The sequence below is a fragment of the Nicotiana attenuata genome, unplaced genomic scaffold (genome assembly GCF_001879085.1).
Source record: "Nicotiana attenuata strain UT unplaced genomic scaffold, NIATTr2, whole genome shotgun sequence".
Lineage (NCBI taxonomy): Eukaryota > Viridiplantae > Streptophyta > Magnoliopsida > Solanales > Solanaceae > Nicotiana > Nicotiana attenuata.
In genome coordinates this window covers 48,986-63,587 of record NW_017672509.1, presented here as the reverse complement: position 1 = coordinate 63,587, position 14,602 = coordinate 48,986, and the positions used below count along the sequence as shown (strand labels likewise).

General features: G+C 37.5%; 1 protein-coding gene across 7 annotated transcripts; it reads left to right on the top strand.

The window, feature by feature from the left end:
• The first annotated feature begins 3,293 nt into the window (after positions 1 to 3,293).
• On the top strand, positions 3,294 to 13,395 carry LOC109213485 (protein SUPPRESSOR OF PHYA-105 1-like). Of its 7 annotated transcripts, XM_019377288.1 has the most exons (11): positions 3,294 to 3,582; positions 4,688 to 6,146; positions 6,376 to 6,533; positions 7,320 to 8,145; positions 8,442 to 8,588; positions 8,699 to 9,016; positions 9,099 to 9,158; positions 9,310 to 9,561; positions 9,647 to 9,874; positions 12,554 to 12,968; positions 13,172 to 13,395. In XM_019377288.1, exons 2-8 carry the CDS (start codon positions 4,827 to 4,829, stop codon positions 9,496 to 9,498), a joined length of 3,018 nt encoding a protein of 1,005 aa, XP_019232833.1. In that variant the 5' UTR covers positions 3,294 to 3,582; positions 4,688 to 4,826; the 3' UTR covers positions 9,499 to 9,561; positions 9,647 to 9,874; positions 12,554 to 12,968; positions 13,172 to 13,395. The 7 variants fall into 7 exon arrangements, with proteins under 7 accessions (XP_019232833.1, XP_019232835.1, XP_019232834.1 ...); XM_019377290.1 differs by having other exon boundaries at positions 9,662 to 9,874; positions 12,554 to 13,395; XM_019377289.1 differs by having other exon boundaries at positions 12,585 to 13,395.
• Positions 13,396 to 14,602: the final 1,207 nt, after the last annotated feature.

The window sequence follows — 14,602 nt, the reverse complement described above, 5'->3', positions numbered from 1 at the left end:
GTAGAGTCTCGCGGATCGGTACGGAGACGTCTGTACTTATCCTCGGGAGGCTACAGGGCTGTTAGGAGTACTTCCCTTCTTGATTTCCTTATCGTGCGGTTAAATTCCTTGGGGCTTATGCCTTTGAGTTCTTTCTACTCACTCTTACGCGAGCGCTTGTTATAAATCAAAAATTGAAGGATTGTAATGGCACTACAAATGTGGTGCGGGATGGTTTTCCCAGTACAGTTGATTGGACTATTATAGTCGCCTTATGGAAGGATATTCTAGTGTTCAGCTCAGTAACAGAACTTCTAAGGGTCGTGAGGCTAGGCACAGGTTGCCGCGATGCTTATGAGCGATTATTCCGCAGTATTGGTGTGATGGTAGAATGTTTGCCCACGTGTCGGGGCAGTGAATGACTTGAAGGGAGGTTTACTCAGTGTGTAATCAAGGGATTCAGTATTTTATTCCCGGCAAGGGAAAGGCAGTCGGACTAAGGATGGTCAGATGTGGGCTGGTGGAAGTAATGAGACTTGGTAATTGCAAGCGTGGTGGAGCTTTCTTCTATGATGGGGTGTCGTGGCCCTAATGGAACGTACTAAGTTCGTCGATGTTATAATCTGCTACAATTCGCCTTATGGCAGGATAATGTGAAATACTATTGGAGATACAACTGTCAGATATCGCGTGGTGCGGTGGTTTAGGATCGAATCATAATTTCTAGTATTGGCGGTTCGATAAAGATGACCGTCGGAAAGGTTTAAAAGTTAGTAACAAATGGTGGATTCAAGTTCCAGGAAGATACATTTTCTTAAGGCAACAACTGAGCAGCAAAAGATGAGAAAACATGTGGGAAGTGTCAGGCGGAGTTTTGAACTTCTATAGGGCCAGGTATAAGAAGCGTAGGTCGAGCAGTTGATTAAAGGAGCGAGTTTGCCCAAAGTGGGAGAGTGGCGGAGCTGTATAGGGCTTAGTAGTAGGATGACTACGCGCCTAAGGATAGTTTGGAATGATCTGGGATTTTAGCAATGAGCAATTGAAGTCTGTAGGTTTAACTCGAAGCATGGGTTGCTATGCGGCAGGAGATTTGGTACGACGGAAAGGAGCTGCTTGAAATGAAGAAGGATGCAGCATAACTCGGAATTGGAAAGGTGTTGCCGCACATTTAATTGAGGTCCACAAGGGGTAAATGGACTGGTACAGCTAGAGAGCGGGCTTGGACTCAGGATGGGTTATTGATGTCATAGTGCTTGTATCCCGTGCAGCAGCATTGGAAGATGGCGGGAAGTGATTTCCACAGGTGGGTTATTTCCTGTGAGCAGGGTAGCGGTCGCGTGGTTGGCGAGGCTTCTGCAAGGAATTCTATTGGTTATACAGCGAAGAGATCGGTCGTGCGAATGGGGTTGATGATTCAGAGTATCAAAAGGGGGTGTTATCGAATGATTCCGAGAATTTTGGCGGTTGATTGCGCCGGTTATGACAATAAGAGATAAGGAATCCCGGTGAATTCCAGAGTTGTGAAATAATGGCTTCAAGCTAAGTGGGAGAGTCCCACCGCCTATGATTGGGTTGCATGGTTAACTACTCGTGAGGTTTCTGGTTATTAGCATATTGATGGGTTATCCCAGCTACGGGAAAAGACCATAAGTGGTAAAACGAGTAGATGAATTGTTGGGGACGTGCTATGGTTGGCCTTATTGGCTCATGTTCAAACTTGGGGAAGGATTCAGGGTTTATGCCTTGTATAGAAGCGGGTTTAAAAGGGAGTGATTCTGCCAGGTGCTTCGTTGAGAGGGTATTAATGTGCTAGAAGATTCATGGAGTTGATTATATTCGGGACCAAGTCATAGCGTGTGGCTCTCAACAACGGTCCTAGTAGATCCCAAGGGATAAGTGTGGTGCCCAATGATTTCAAGCCTATGGGTACAGTTAAGGATCAAGACTTGTAACAGCTTATGAGAAGGTGCCCAGAATGTTCTATGATATTTTAACTTGTGATGTAGCATTTGAGAGATATGAGATAGTTCGTGGGATTTGAGACAGCATGGTCTCGTGACTCAGGGCCACTCAAGGTGAGTGTAGAGGGAGTATGTCATGTGTTGAATGGAGTTAGTATTATTCCCAGGGCAATCAAGGATAAACTGGAAGGAGGCAGATTGATTAGCCAGAGTTGAATTGGCATATAGGGGCCAGTGGTCAGTTCATTCAGCATGATCAAGTTATGCGTATGATTTGTGGCGGTATGTGTGAGGCTTGTCGGCCGCCGTAATTGATGTTATTCAGAAGCATCCTTCTGTTATGGCTTATTAAGTGGAAGCGGATTCCGGAAGGGCTATGGTGGCTTGGACCACTACTTAGAGTTTGCGTATCCTATGGTTATGGGAATTTACCTGTGTGTTGCTATGAGTCTCCTGAAGTGAGTTAANCCGCAAGATAATCCCAAATATTTCTAGACATTTTTTAAAGAAAATTCTACATAAAATCTTAAAAGTATATATAAAAATTATATATTTATATGTCGGTTTGGTTCGGATTTTTTTACTCAATACCAAACCAAATCAAACCATACCTAGTCGAGTTTTTTACTTGGTTTGGTTTGACTTTTCGGTTTGGTGCGCTTTTTCGGTTCGATTTGTACACCCGCTATGAGTTTTATAATGTAACATTTATTGAAATTTTATTATTGTTTATACCTATTTATGTTCCATGTTAGAAATTACTGGATTGGATTGACCCATAACACTAAAGGCTACATATACAACTACATCACTAATTCAAACTATTTGTATATATAATTGAAATGTTATTGAGTATATAAATATTTCTATAAAGCTTAATCTATCTATTACAAATAGCAATGCATTCAACAATACTTTTCCCGGCAATAGTCTATAGTTGTCATGAAATAAGTACTTGGTGAAATAACTCAAGTAAATACACTACAATAATTGCTCTTTTTATTCTATATGTGTATATATATTTTTTGCTCATAAGAAGAATATATTTTTATATTTAAAAATAATTAAGTCAATTGAAAATAGCCTCTTTATCGATATAAAATATGGGCAAAGTTACCTACCCATTATCTTCTTCAGACCCTACTTATAAAAATTACTTTGGATATATTATATTTAAAAATAATTAAATCAAATTTATAATTTTACTCTTAATGAGATAATTTACAACAAAATAAACATGTAAAACTTATTTTAGAACATATAAGATGGGACGGAGAAGTAATAATAAAAAATTGCAAATATCCACTGTTCATATTTTCAACTTGGAAGAATAAGATAGTTAACCCATGACCATGACCTGTCTTTTTAATTCCTCCAAAAGAGAAAATATCTATAGTTCGTCTTCTCCTACAATTATTATTTCCCAAGTTAAGTGACCCAACATTTAATTTTTTTTCTTTCTTTATACGGATTAATTGGGCTTTAGAATCTTGAGTTACTGATGAGGTAAACAGATTTTTGTTGCTGTAAAAATTGGTGAACTATAGTGGAATCCCATACCAAGGAAAAGTACCCTTTTTCAGGCAATTCTTTTGATATCTCTATTATTGCTAGTTGAGCTGTGCGTATGCTTCAAGATTTGGTAAAAATCTGAACTTTGTTTCTTATTCTGGTTGTTTCATCTGAGCTGCATATTTACTCCCTCTTCCCGTTTTATGTGACACACTTTTTTTAGTTGTCCTAAAAAAATGACATTTTTTTATATTTAAAAATAATTTTACTTTATTCTATTTTATCATAAGTGAGAAATTTGTATCTGTCTGTCTCATTTTACGTGGCACACTTTACTTTGTTCTAACAAAAAGTATATTTTTAATATTTAAAAATAATTTAATTTTAAATTTTCAATTTTACCTTAACGAGATGATTTATAGTCGCACGAATGTTCATGACTTGTGTTACAAAATGTACATAGACACAGATTCATATAGTTAGCACAATCATAGGTAGGGATAATTAGGGATTTTTGATTTTATTTCCTTAAATAGATTCACTTGTACACCTACAAATAGCTCTCATTCTTTGAATAACAAGAGAAGTATATTGCTCCATTATATCTATATTTTACATGGTGTCAGAGCCTGTCTATTCATGTTTGGCTCCTATGATATATTGTCCACGCTCCAATTGATGGTATGGGCGTGCGATGGGGGTGTTAGAGTGGGTTAGAGTCCCACGTCGGTTGGGGAATGTAGTGGTTATCTCCTTATATGGATTTGGGCAATCCTCCTCTCATGAGCTAGCTTTTGGGGTTGTGTAGGCCCAAGTGCCATATCTTACAACTTGTATTAGCTGCTATTTTCTTGTATACTGGTATAAAGGATTTATGTGCCAGGGTATCTGGATTTTAGTTTGTGTTTCTTGAATTTCTTTGCTTGGTTGAGTTTTTGACCTTACTTGAATTTATTTTCTCCAATGTGATAATTTCCACTATTGCATAGTTTGGCATTGCCAGATATAGTGAAGAATCATATAGCCAGCCCACTTAACTTAGGTCATTAGGTGTAGTTGTTGTTCTTGTTGTATATTGGGTATTGAGTCCTTCTTGATTTTAGTTTCACTTGAAAAATATTTAGAGATATTTTTATCCTCTTGCCCTTGGATCTTATTTCAAATCTCAGTACCTCAAAATTCTGCTTGATAGGAATGTTTCCCCAATTAAGTGTAAAGTACTTCTTTTATTTCAGTCAGTCCCTCGAGGATTAATCATTGCCGAATGCAGCTGGTATTTAATTGAAAGAGTCCATTTAATTTGATTCTTTGAAACATTTCTGAGAAATGAAAGATTGGTTAGAGAAAAAAAAAGTACTTTGAGTTTGGACGGGTATGGAACAGTCAAAGGAGGAAGTAGAGGCAAATGATGTTGCTGCTAGTGCGCTACTTAAAACGAGGGAATGTGATATTTCTGTTGAACCATCGATGGGGAAGTGTATAAATACCAGTCATGAGTTGGCGGAGGGATCAACTTCTGCCAGTTCGGCAATGATGGAGGATGATGATACGAACAGATATGCAATGCCTGTGAAGGATCCTCAGCCCGCCAGTACAAGCTCTTACTCGATGAGTAGTTCAAGGCTCACCATTGAAGAGTTAGTTAGGAGTAATTACAATATTCCTGAACCAGTTACTCTTAGAAATTACTCTGATAATTGTGAAAAAAATCACAAGCCACAAATTCAATGGCAACATTCCTATCAATTGGGGGGTGGCTCTAGAGCTGTGAAGGGCGATGTAGATCCTTCTTCCACAGACAAGAATTTGCTAGCGCTGAAAGAGTTGAAGCATGCATCTGATAAAGATATCAATGTAGGCTCTAATGCAGTCTCTTCCCAATCAAAAGAAGACCATAACCTAACCATTCCAAGCAGTAGATTACTTCCAGGAAATAGTGGATCAAAACTTTTATCTGCATCTGGCTTTTCTAAGTTTTTCGCTAACCGATCTCTTAAAGGCAAAGATGTTGATGCACCAAAAGGCACTTCACTTCATAAAGAAGTTCATAGCGTCTCAATTCCGCAGAATAAGTACGAGTATGAGCAAGCTTCCATAAGAATGGTATCATCTGATGCATCGTTTAAGCCAGGCGCTAACTCTAATCAAGCACCACTTAGTTGTAACAGTCAGGAAAGAGAAAGACCAACTTCAACTCACAATGGAGTTACATTGAGAGAGTGGATAAACTCGATGGGATCACGGATAAAGAAAGCTGAGCGGATTCACATATTCCGGCAAATTGTGAAGCTAATCGATATTGCACACTCCCAAGGAATTGCCTTTCAGGATTTACGGCCTTCCCGTTTCATTTTACTTTCACCTAATGGTGTTAAATATATCGGTCCATCTATCCAAATAGACTCCATGTATGTCGTAAATCAGAATACAAATGGGAAAAGGCCATCCAACCTGGAAATGCATTCTCAAAACAACTCGGGTGCAAAGCTGCTGAAGGTCAGTGATGACATGGACTTGATGAGAGAGCAGCCTGAATATGTTTCCAGATATGTCGTTAGAGATATTAATAGTGAAACCTTACTGGAGTCTGACACTAATTACTTGGAAAAGAAGTGGTATACTTGTCCGGAAGAACTCAATCACAGAAGCCTAGCATCATCTAATATCTACAGTCTCGGGGTTCTTCTTTTTGAGGTGGGTAATCAATTTATCAAACAGTAGATGCTGAATTTATCAATTCTCCTATGTGGCTTCTTTTTGTTAATTTTCACTAAACACTCCGGCTAATTTAATTATTTCTTTTTTCTCTTGATTCATTAAAATTGGGGTGTGGGTACAAGGGATGTTTCGCTTCACAATGTGCTTTGCGGAAATGGTGAAATAAATTATCTTTCCTCTTACTAATTCCTGTTGCTTCTATTAGTTGCTCTGCTGTTTCGAATCACCAGCGGCACATTCTGCAGCAATGTTGAATTTGCATAGTCGCATTCTCCCACCAAATTTCCTTTCTCAGAATCCCAAGGAAGTTGGCTTTTGCTTCTTGCTGCTTCATCCTGAACCTTCTTCTCGTCCTACAGCAAGGTAGTATTATGTTTCCTAATTTCAGGTGCAATATAATTTTCTGCTACTTCGACTTTGCTGAAACAATTCATTGTTGAAGTACCCTAAATTTTGGTTATTTAGATAACATTGTGATGTGCTGAGTAAACTCAGAGCATTTTCAGCTTTTGCCAATCATAGATTCCTTGTAGTTTGTTATATTGTCTATTATGCTCCTTTTTTCCTTTCGGGTGAGAAGCTTGTTTGGTGTTGAAGACTGACATCTCTATAATCAGAGATAGAGGAGGTCTTTACTCCTTGAGGCATCTTAGCCACTTCTTTTGTTCTCTTATATATTATATACTCCCCTCGTTCCAGTTTATGTGAACCTTCTCGGAGTACGAGGGTCAAACTGACTAATTTTCGGCATGAATTTAGACATAGAATTTTCAATTTTTTTGAGATAAAATTTATATATTTAGAAACTATTAAAAAGTAATATAAGTAGGATAGCTTTCAGACGATGAAGAGTTGAGTTTCTGTGATGGTGGAAAATAAATAGCAAAACTGCCACTCGGTAGGATTGAGAGAAAAGACCTTTTTAGAGAGTTATATGTTCTTTGCTAGTTAGTTGTCTTCTAACCTGCAATTTGTCGGTCTGATCTGATGGATATGTCTGCTTTTGTGCTGGTAACCCTGTAGCTTTATCCTATTCAGTTTTAACTACTCTAACTGGTGGAATCTCAGGTACACCAATTTTGTGAATTTCCTCAAGTGACATTGTTTTATTTGTAATCACATTCACAATTCTACTTATCATCTTTGCAGGGAAATCCTGCAGTCTGAATTAATTTATGGAACTGAAGAAGTATGTAAAGTAGATGGTGTGCCATCAATTATTGAGAAGGATGATGACCCTGATTCAGACATCTTGCTCTATTTCCTAGTTTCACTGCAGGAGGAAAATCAGAATAATACCTCCAAGTTATTACAAAGAATAGAGTGCTTAGAAGCTGATATCAAGGAGGTCGAGAAAAAAGATGGCTTTAGAACTTCAAATTTGGTGGACAGAGACTTCCATAATACGCGGCAGGGATCCTACTTTAAACATCTCAAGTCTAATGACCGTCTTTCTATGAAAAACATGACCAATGAAAAGCTGATTAAAAATTTTTCTCAGCTTGAAAGTGCTTACTTCTGCATGAGATCGCAAATCCAACTTGCGGAAAATGATACGATAGGTCGACCAGACAAGGATTTGTTGACATGTCGTGAGAGGTTGTCCCAGGTTTCAACAAAAGTTGTGGAGCCTAATCTTAAATCTGTTGATCGTGTTGGAGCCTTCTTTGAAGGTGTTTGTAAATATGCTCGCTACAGCAAGTTTGAGGAATACGGGACATTAAGAAATGGCGATCTTCTCAACTCTATAAATGTGATCTGCTCCCTTTGTTTTGATCATGAAGAGGACTATATAGCTGCTGCTGGTGTTTCAAAGAAAATCAAAATCTTTGAATTTGCTTCACTTTTGAATGACTCTGTCGATCTTCAATATCCTGTGGTTGAGATGTCAAACGAATCTAAGCTTAGCTGTCTTTCCTGGAATAAATATATGAAAAACTATCTGGCTTCAACAGATTATGATGGCGTAGTCAAGGTGTGTACCTTTTTCACTGAACTTGTTAAAGTGATTTTGACAATATTTTTAATTCTTACCCCTTATCTGACTAGCCTATAAATACTCGAAAAGTATTCTTTCTGGCATGACTTTTTCTTGGCAATGTAAGAGAATATGACTCCTTGCTATTAAGTGCATTAATTTATAATTGAAAGGTACATCAACTACCCAACACATGCTTGCAGTTGAAGCGGAAAGTATTTCATTCATTTTGTTAACTTAATTTTTACAACTTGTTCTGTCACTCTGTAATTCGGTGTCTATTCTGAATCTAGATGTGGGATGCAAGCACAGGTCAAGGATTTTCACAATATGTAGAGCACCAGAAGAGGGCTTGGTCGGTCGATTTTTGTCAAGTAGATCCCACAAAGTTTGCCACTGGAAGTGATGATTGTTCCGTAAAAGTGTGGAATATTAATGAGGTAAGGTACTTTACCTGATCCTAGCTTGCTAACTCTTAATGAAGCTGGTGTCTTCATTGAGATTTAATCGAAGGAAACAAACAAGGAACTTAATTCATTTCTATCGGCAGAGGAGTTCTGTGGATACAATCTGGAATCCTGCCAACATATGCTGTGTGCAGTTCTCCGCTTACTCCTCTCATCTGTTGGCTTTTGGATCTGCTGACTACAAAATCTACTGCTATGATCTTCGCCATACTAGGATTCCGTGGTGCACTTTATCAGGACATGAGAAGGCTGTTAGCTATGTAAAATTTGTAGATTATGGTACCATGGCTTCTGCATCCACAGATAACACATTAAAGCTATGGGACCTTAAGACAACAAGTTCGGAAGGACTGTCCTCAAATGCTTGCAGCTTGACTTTCAAGGGGCACACCAATGAGAAGGTATACTGAGGATATTTTCTTTATAATGAACATCTGAATGCAATAAGTTCAATTTCATTAATGTTCTTTCTGCTTTGTACAGAATTTTGTCGGGTTATCAGTTTTGGATGGATACATTGCATGTGGTTCCGAATCTAATGAGGTAACATCATATCTCATCATTTTTATTAAGGATATGTGGTTTTGATTTAGACCACTCAACTACTGTTGTTCCTTACCATTCCCAACATCTAAAGGTTGTTGATTTCCAGCGGAAGCATCAATTCTTTCTTTAATTTAACATTTTTATGCAGGTATATGCTTATCATAGATCTCTACCAATGCCAATTACTTCGTATAAATTTGGATCTGTTGATCCTAGCTCTGGCAATGAAGGTGAGAGTAATGGGCAATTTGTTTCAAGTGTTTGCTGGAGAAGAAAATCTAATATGGTAGTTGCGGCAAACTCAACTGGATGTATAAAGCTGTTGCGTTTGGTATGAATTAAAGCTCATATCCTCTGAATCTGAGCTATGCTGTCAGACGTGTTCTGCAACTAGCTTCAGGTAATTTGTTAAATTTAGTTCATTTCACATATTACTAAATTGGTACACAAATATTTTTATGAGTACAATGTTTTGAACATTTCAGGACTAATGAATCTAGGTGTGGAAGATTGAAGCTGAATTTGTAGTTGTGGGTTAAATGCAATGGACCTTAGAATAGGAAGACAACTTTTTTAGGAGCCAAAAGTATTCAACTCTGATGATGGAAATGGAGATGAAGCAGTTCTGGCCTCATTCGGTGCTTCTTTGCGAAGAGATGACATCAGCATTGTTGAGAAATTTTGCTTTGCGTGATAAGTTTTCTGAATCTGAGGTACAAATCATAAATTTTGGAGGAAATATATTCTTTACTTCAATGTGGCGTGAGCAGTAAACTTCGATCCCTATTTCTTTCTTAATATTGTAAAGGGGAAAAACACCCTTCTTACGACTAGTCTATACAAATGTAGTTACTTGTTGAACAGCAAATAATGAAATTTAATTTGGTTAAACATTTCGTAATGGGCGTCGAATTGTTCTAGTTATTTCTGCATATCTTAGCAATTGTTGCTTCGCTGCAAAGTACAACTTAAAGGTTTCTCTGTCATTATCTTCTTTGCCTATCATGCTTTAGGCTTCATTTCTTCAAGGTGAATAATTTTACAGTGTTCAATACTAACCTTTAGCTGCTGACGACCTTGCTTTTGTTATTTTTATAATTTTATTGGATGACCTTTGTGCTCAGAGCCATGTTAAGTACTTGGCCTGGTGTAGCAGAGCTCATTCCAGTTCCAGGTATCTGCATCAGTACTTACATAATATTCATTAATGGTATTTAGAATGAAATTTTGACTTCTCCCAAAACATTTTTACTTTAAAGATCTAGTAGGTATCTAAATATCTGTGTAAAACTCAATTAACTCCTTCGTCTAAGTAGGATATTGAATTTTAGTGACGCAATAGCTTATCACTTACTCCCTCTGTTTCAATTTATGAGAAACAATTTGACACGGCACAAAGTTTAAGAAAGAAATAAAGGCTTTTGGAACTTGTGGTGCTAAACAAGCCATAACATTGTGTGAATGTAATTATTTTGAAACTTGTGGTCTTAAACATGTAGTGTTTGTGCGACTGTAAAAACTTCTCAGTAAGGGTAAAATGAGAAGTTTAGGTTAATTTGTTTTCAAATTTAGGTAGAGGTAGTTCATTTTGGAACGGACTAAAAAAGAAATAGGTTTTACATAACTGGAACAGAGGGAGTAAAGTATAAGAACAATAGCTAAATAATAAGGATGATAAATATAAAATAAGGTTGACAAGCTGCTGAATCATCATATCATAAGCTGCTACATCAGCACGTGATAAGCTGCTATATTAGCATGTGATAAGCTGCTGCGTCATTAGGTGATAAGCTCCTGCGTTGCATACCACTGTTCGAACATTTGGATAGAGTCTCAGATATGCCAAATTGTGGACGAACAGAAAGTTCATGGTAATTCAAAAATTGATCATAGCATGTCCGGTTTTTTACTGAAGTGTAGCATTGGAGCAGATAATCTAGATAGTTAAAATTTAATTACTCCAGCTCTACATATGATGCTATCAACAAAAAATGCACCTTCCAATGGCATTGATCCCCTTTTTCATACGGCTTAATCCAGACACTTGTGAACTCAAAGTGGACTCTTTCTTCTAGCCATCTCCTGAACCTCACAAAAAGGAAAAGATAAAAAAGAAGAAAAAAGAAAAAAAGTAAGAGGTTAAAAAGGAAATACAAAATGTATGTCCATTTCGTTTTTTCTGGTTAAAGTTTCAAGTAGTGAATCCTTTCTGCTCTAGCATTTTCTTTACTTTTGTGCTTAAATGATAGTATCACTTTGTTGAATTCACTCTTCGTGTCAGTAAAATATGTGAGATGTCGAGTTTGCACTACTGTAAAAGAATTCAAGAAAATTTGACCGAGGAGCAAAAGAATAGTATCACTTTGTTGAATTCACCTTCTGCATTTTGCATGTAGGAACATAAGTTATCAGTTATCACTTACTACCCTTCCAAATCCTACTTTGACTTTAGGATTGAGCATCTAATAAGTCATATCAGGTCCAATGGGAGCTGTTCTAAACTACCACTTACAAATTATAGAATGTTTAGCAGTAGCCTGATAATAAAGTTGATTCAATAGAGATACAAAGTAAGTAGATGGTGCAGTTGCTTTGATTTTCTGTTTAACACTATTTAAGTAAGACCCCTTCTTTTAGAATCTTGATCAGTGCTAAGTGCCAACACATGTCGTAAAGTTAAAAAATTTCAATATTTCAAACAGGGAAAGGCTACGGCAATTACTGAGTCATTCAATGGTGATGACAATTCTTTTAATTCAACTCTTTCAGTGAGTGATGCTTATTAGTTGCACTGCACCAAAGCTACTTTATTATGTTGAGGGACAAAAGTATGGTTATCCGTGGAACATAATCAAACAGATGAAATCACGCTATTTGCAATAAAAGGTTATTACAGCTACCTTAGCTCAAATAAGACAATCTTGTATTACTCTACCGCTGGGTCAAATTTCTGCTTGAAACATATATATTTTTTTTAATTGATGAGTTTTATGCTTGGAATATTTAAAATGATTACTCTAGATCTAACCAGCCGTGGAATCATCCATTGATGTTTGCATCAGGGTAGGCTACCTACATCATACCCCTTGGGTTCCCCGGACCCTGTGTGAACGCGGAATGCTTCGTGCACCGGGCTGCCCTTACTCTAGATCTTACCATTATCAACTTTTATTAAGTTTTATTTTGATATCTGCTCGGAGCAAATAGTAATAAAAACAGGGTGCGTGCTAGTGTCTAAAAGTGCGTATATGCATTAACCTTTCTTTAAAATTTGCTTGCAGACATTTTGAGCAATGTAAGATGACCTTTAATCTGACAAATAGAGCTATAAATGCTGCATGTAATATCTCTGGATCAAAAAAGCTAAGTTATTCTTGCTTTTATATCTGCAGATCTCTTAAACTGAAAGTTTCTTCTTCAAAGTCTGTAGATACAATCCTCTCCTTTCAGTTGGTGATCTGCCGTTCCACAGTCTGAAGCTGCATCACGTCCTGATTCAGAATTTGTCTCCACGACTCGTGCTTTGTTTTCTTTCTCAATCACCTTGTGAGCAATCATTTGGAAAAGTATATATGTGTGACATAAAAGGATCAAAACAGAATTTTCCAGGAGGAAAAGCTCCGTAAGATCTCAGCCTTATGTCACTATAGTCAACTGGCGGTGATGGTGAATCCATTTGGCTGTGCTCAGAGTTCTTCAGTAAGAACGCCTTTACATAGCAGGGAATCTTGTAGATGAATGAGAAACTTATCCGTTGATTTGGATCAGTGTGCCAAGACTCCTTTGTCAAGCTTGTCACATACTTTGGTAAGCTAAGGAAGCAATGGCTTCTCTCCTCTCCTTTTGTTTTGGCGCATTTTGAGATGTCTCTTGCAATCTGGAAGCATTAGATCAACTATGAATTAGTGGAAAAACAGTTAGAAAAGCAACTTGTTATACATGCCATGCTAGCTGCTTGTCTACTCTTCACTCCCTATCGATTCATTTGACAATTTGTTGATATTGCTCAGGCGTAATTTGTTGATGTTGCTGTTGAATGATACCTCAGTGCCTCAGTCATATTCACATTATTGGCAGCATTTGAAGTCTTGGCTCTCTTGTAGTTATAATTGTTATTTCCAATGTAATTGTCACTCCTACTATTTCTTCTCCTCTTACTGAACTTGAATGCATGAGAGTAACCAACAAGCTTGTAACAACTCTCTTTCTAATTATGTCACAGAATTTCATAGTACTCAAAAAGTTCCTTTTCACTCTTGAGTTTGTATTGGACACAGAGGCTGTTAGTTCAGCCTCGTCGTCTCAGCTGAGGGAACACTCCGAATGATCAAGTAGAAATGATTGAGTTGGGCGGGTAAGGTTACGACTCATTGTTTAGCCAAATTGACCCAACTCAACTTGACCCAAAAAACTAGGTTTGAACATATTATGACCAACTCATTATTGATCTAACCCACTTTGACCCAGCATATTTAATCCAACCTGTTTATTTGTCACCTCTAATATTGACTAAGCAAACAGTCTATCTACCTACGCTACCCAAATTCACCCAACTTTTAAATGAAATAACTTGGGTGGTGTTCGCTAATGAATATTTGTCCAGCCTAAAATGCCCTAATTTAGGTAGGCCCTATTTTTATGAGCTAAATTTGACACTCTCGTAAGTATGGGGTTGCCCATTCATAGAGATGTCAACAAGTAGATACAAGATACCATGGCAGCTTTTCCTTGGACAGTTGGACCCAATACAATCCATTCTCTCTCCCTAAGCAGTTAAAAGGATCAAGTAAAATATTTATATGCTCTCTAAGTGACTATTGAATTAGTATTCACCAACAACATCCTTAATCATAGGTTTTGAGTTCGAGTATTAGGTATGAAAGTCGACTTTATTAGCAAGCGCTTTACTCCCTCCCCCGCTCCCCCCTCACAATGTGGGACTTCCTGGCACGAATTCAGGTGTAATCGGACCCTAATATGAGTACCATAACCGGATGAAAAACCAAAAAAAGAATTAGTATTCTCATTCCGTGAACCTATCTCTCTATAACTAGCCATTGTATTGTCATTATGATTCAATTGTGCTCTCTTATTAGTCTCTTCAACAACTTTTTGGAAGTACTTATTCCCATCCAAAATATAAAATAAAATTACAATGAAGTAAAAGAGAGCGATAATTGTTTTTTTACTCTAATAATTAACTAGAAGGAGGAGGAGGGTAGTTTTCCTTGTAAAAATTGCACGGGGCGCCCTATTTGGTCGCCCTCATTTAACCTATACCCATTTTTTAAAAAGTTTTAACTTGTACCCACTTTTTAAACAACTTCAGCCCCCTTTCTCCTCCTCCTTCTCCTCCTTCGTTTTCTTCTTCTTCTTCTTCTTCTTCTTTCTTCTGCTGCTGTTGGTGCTGCTATGAAACTTCAGTTCATGGGATGATTGCC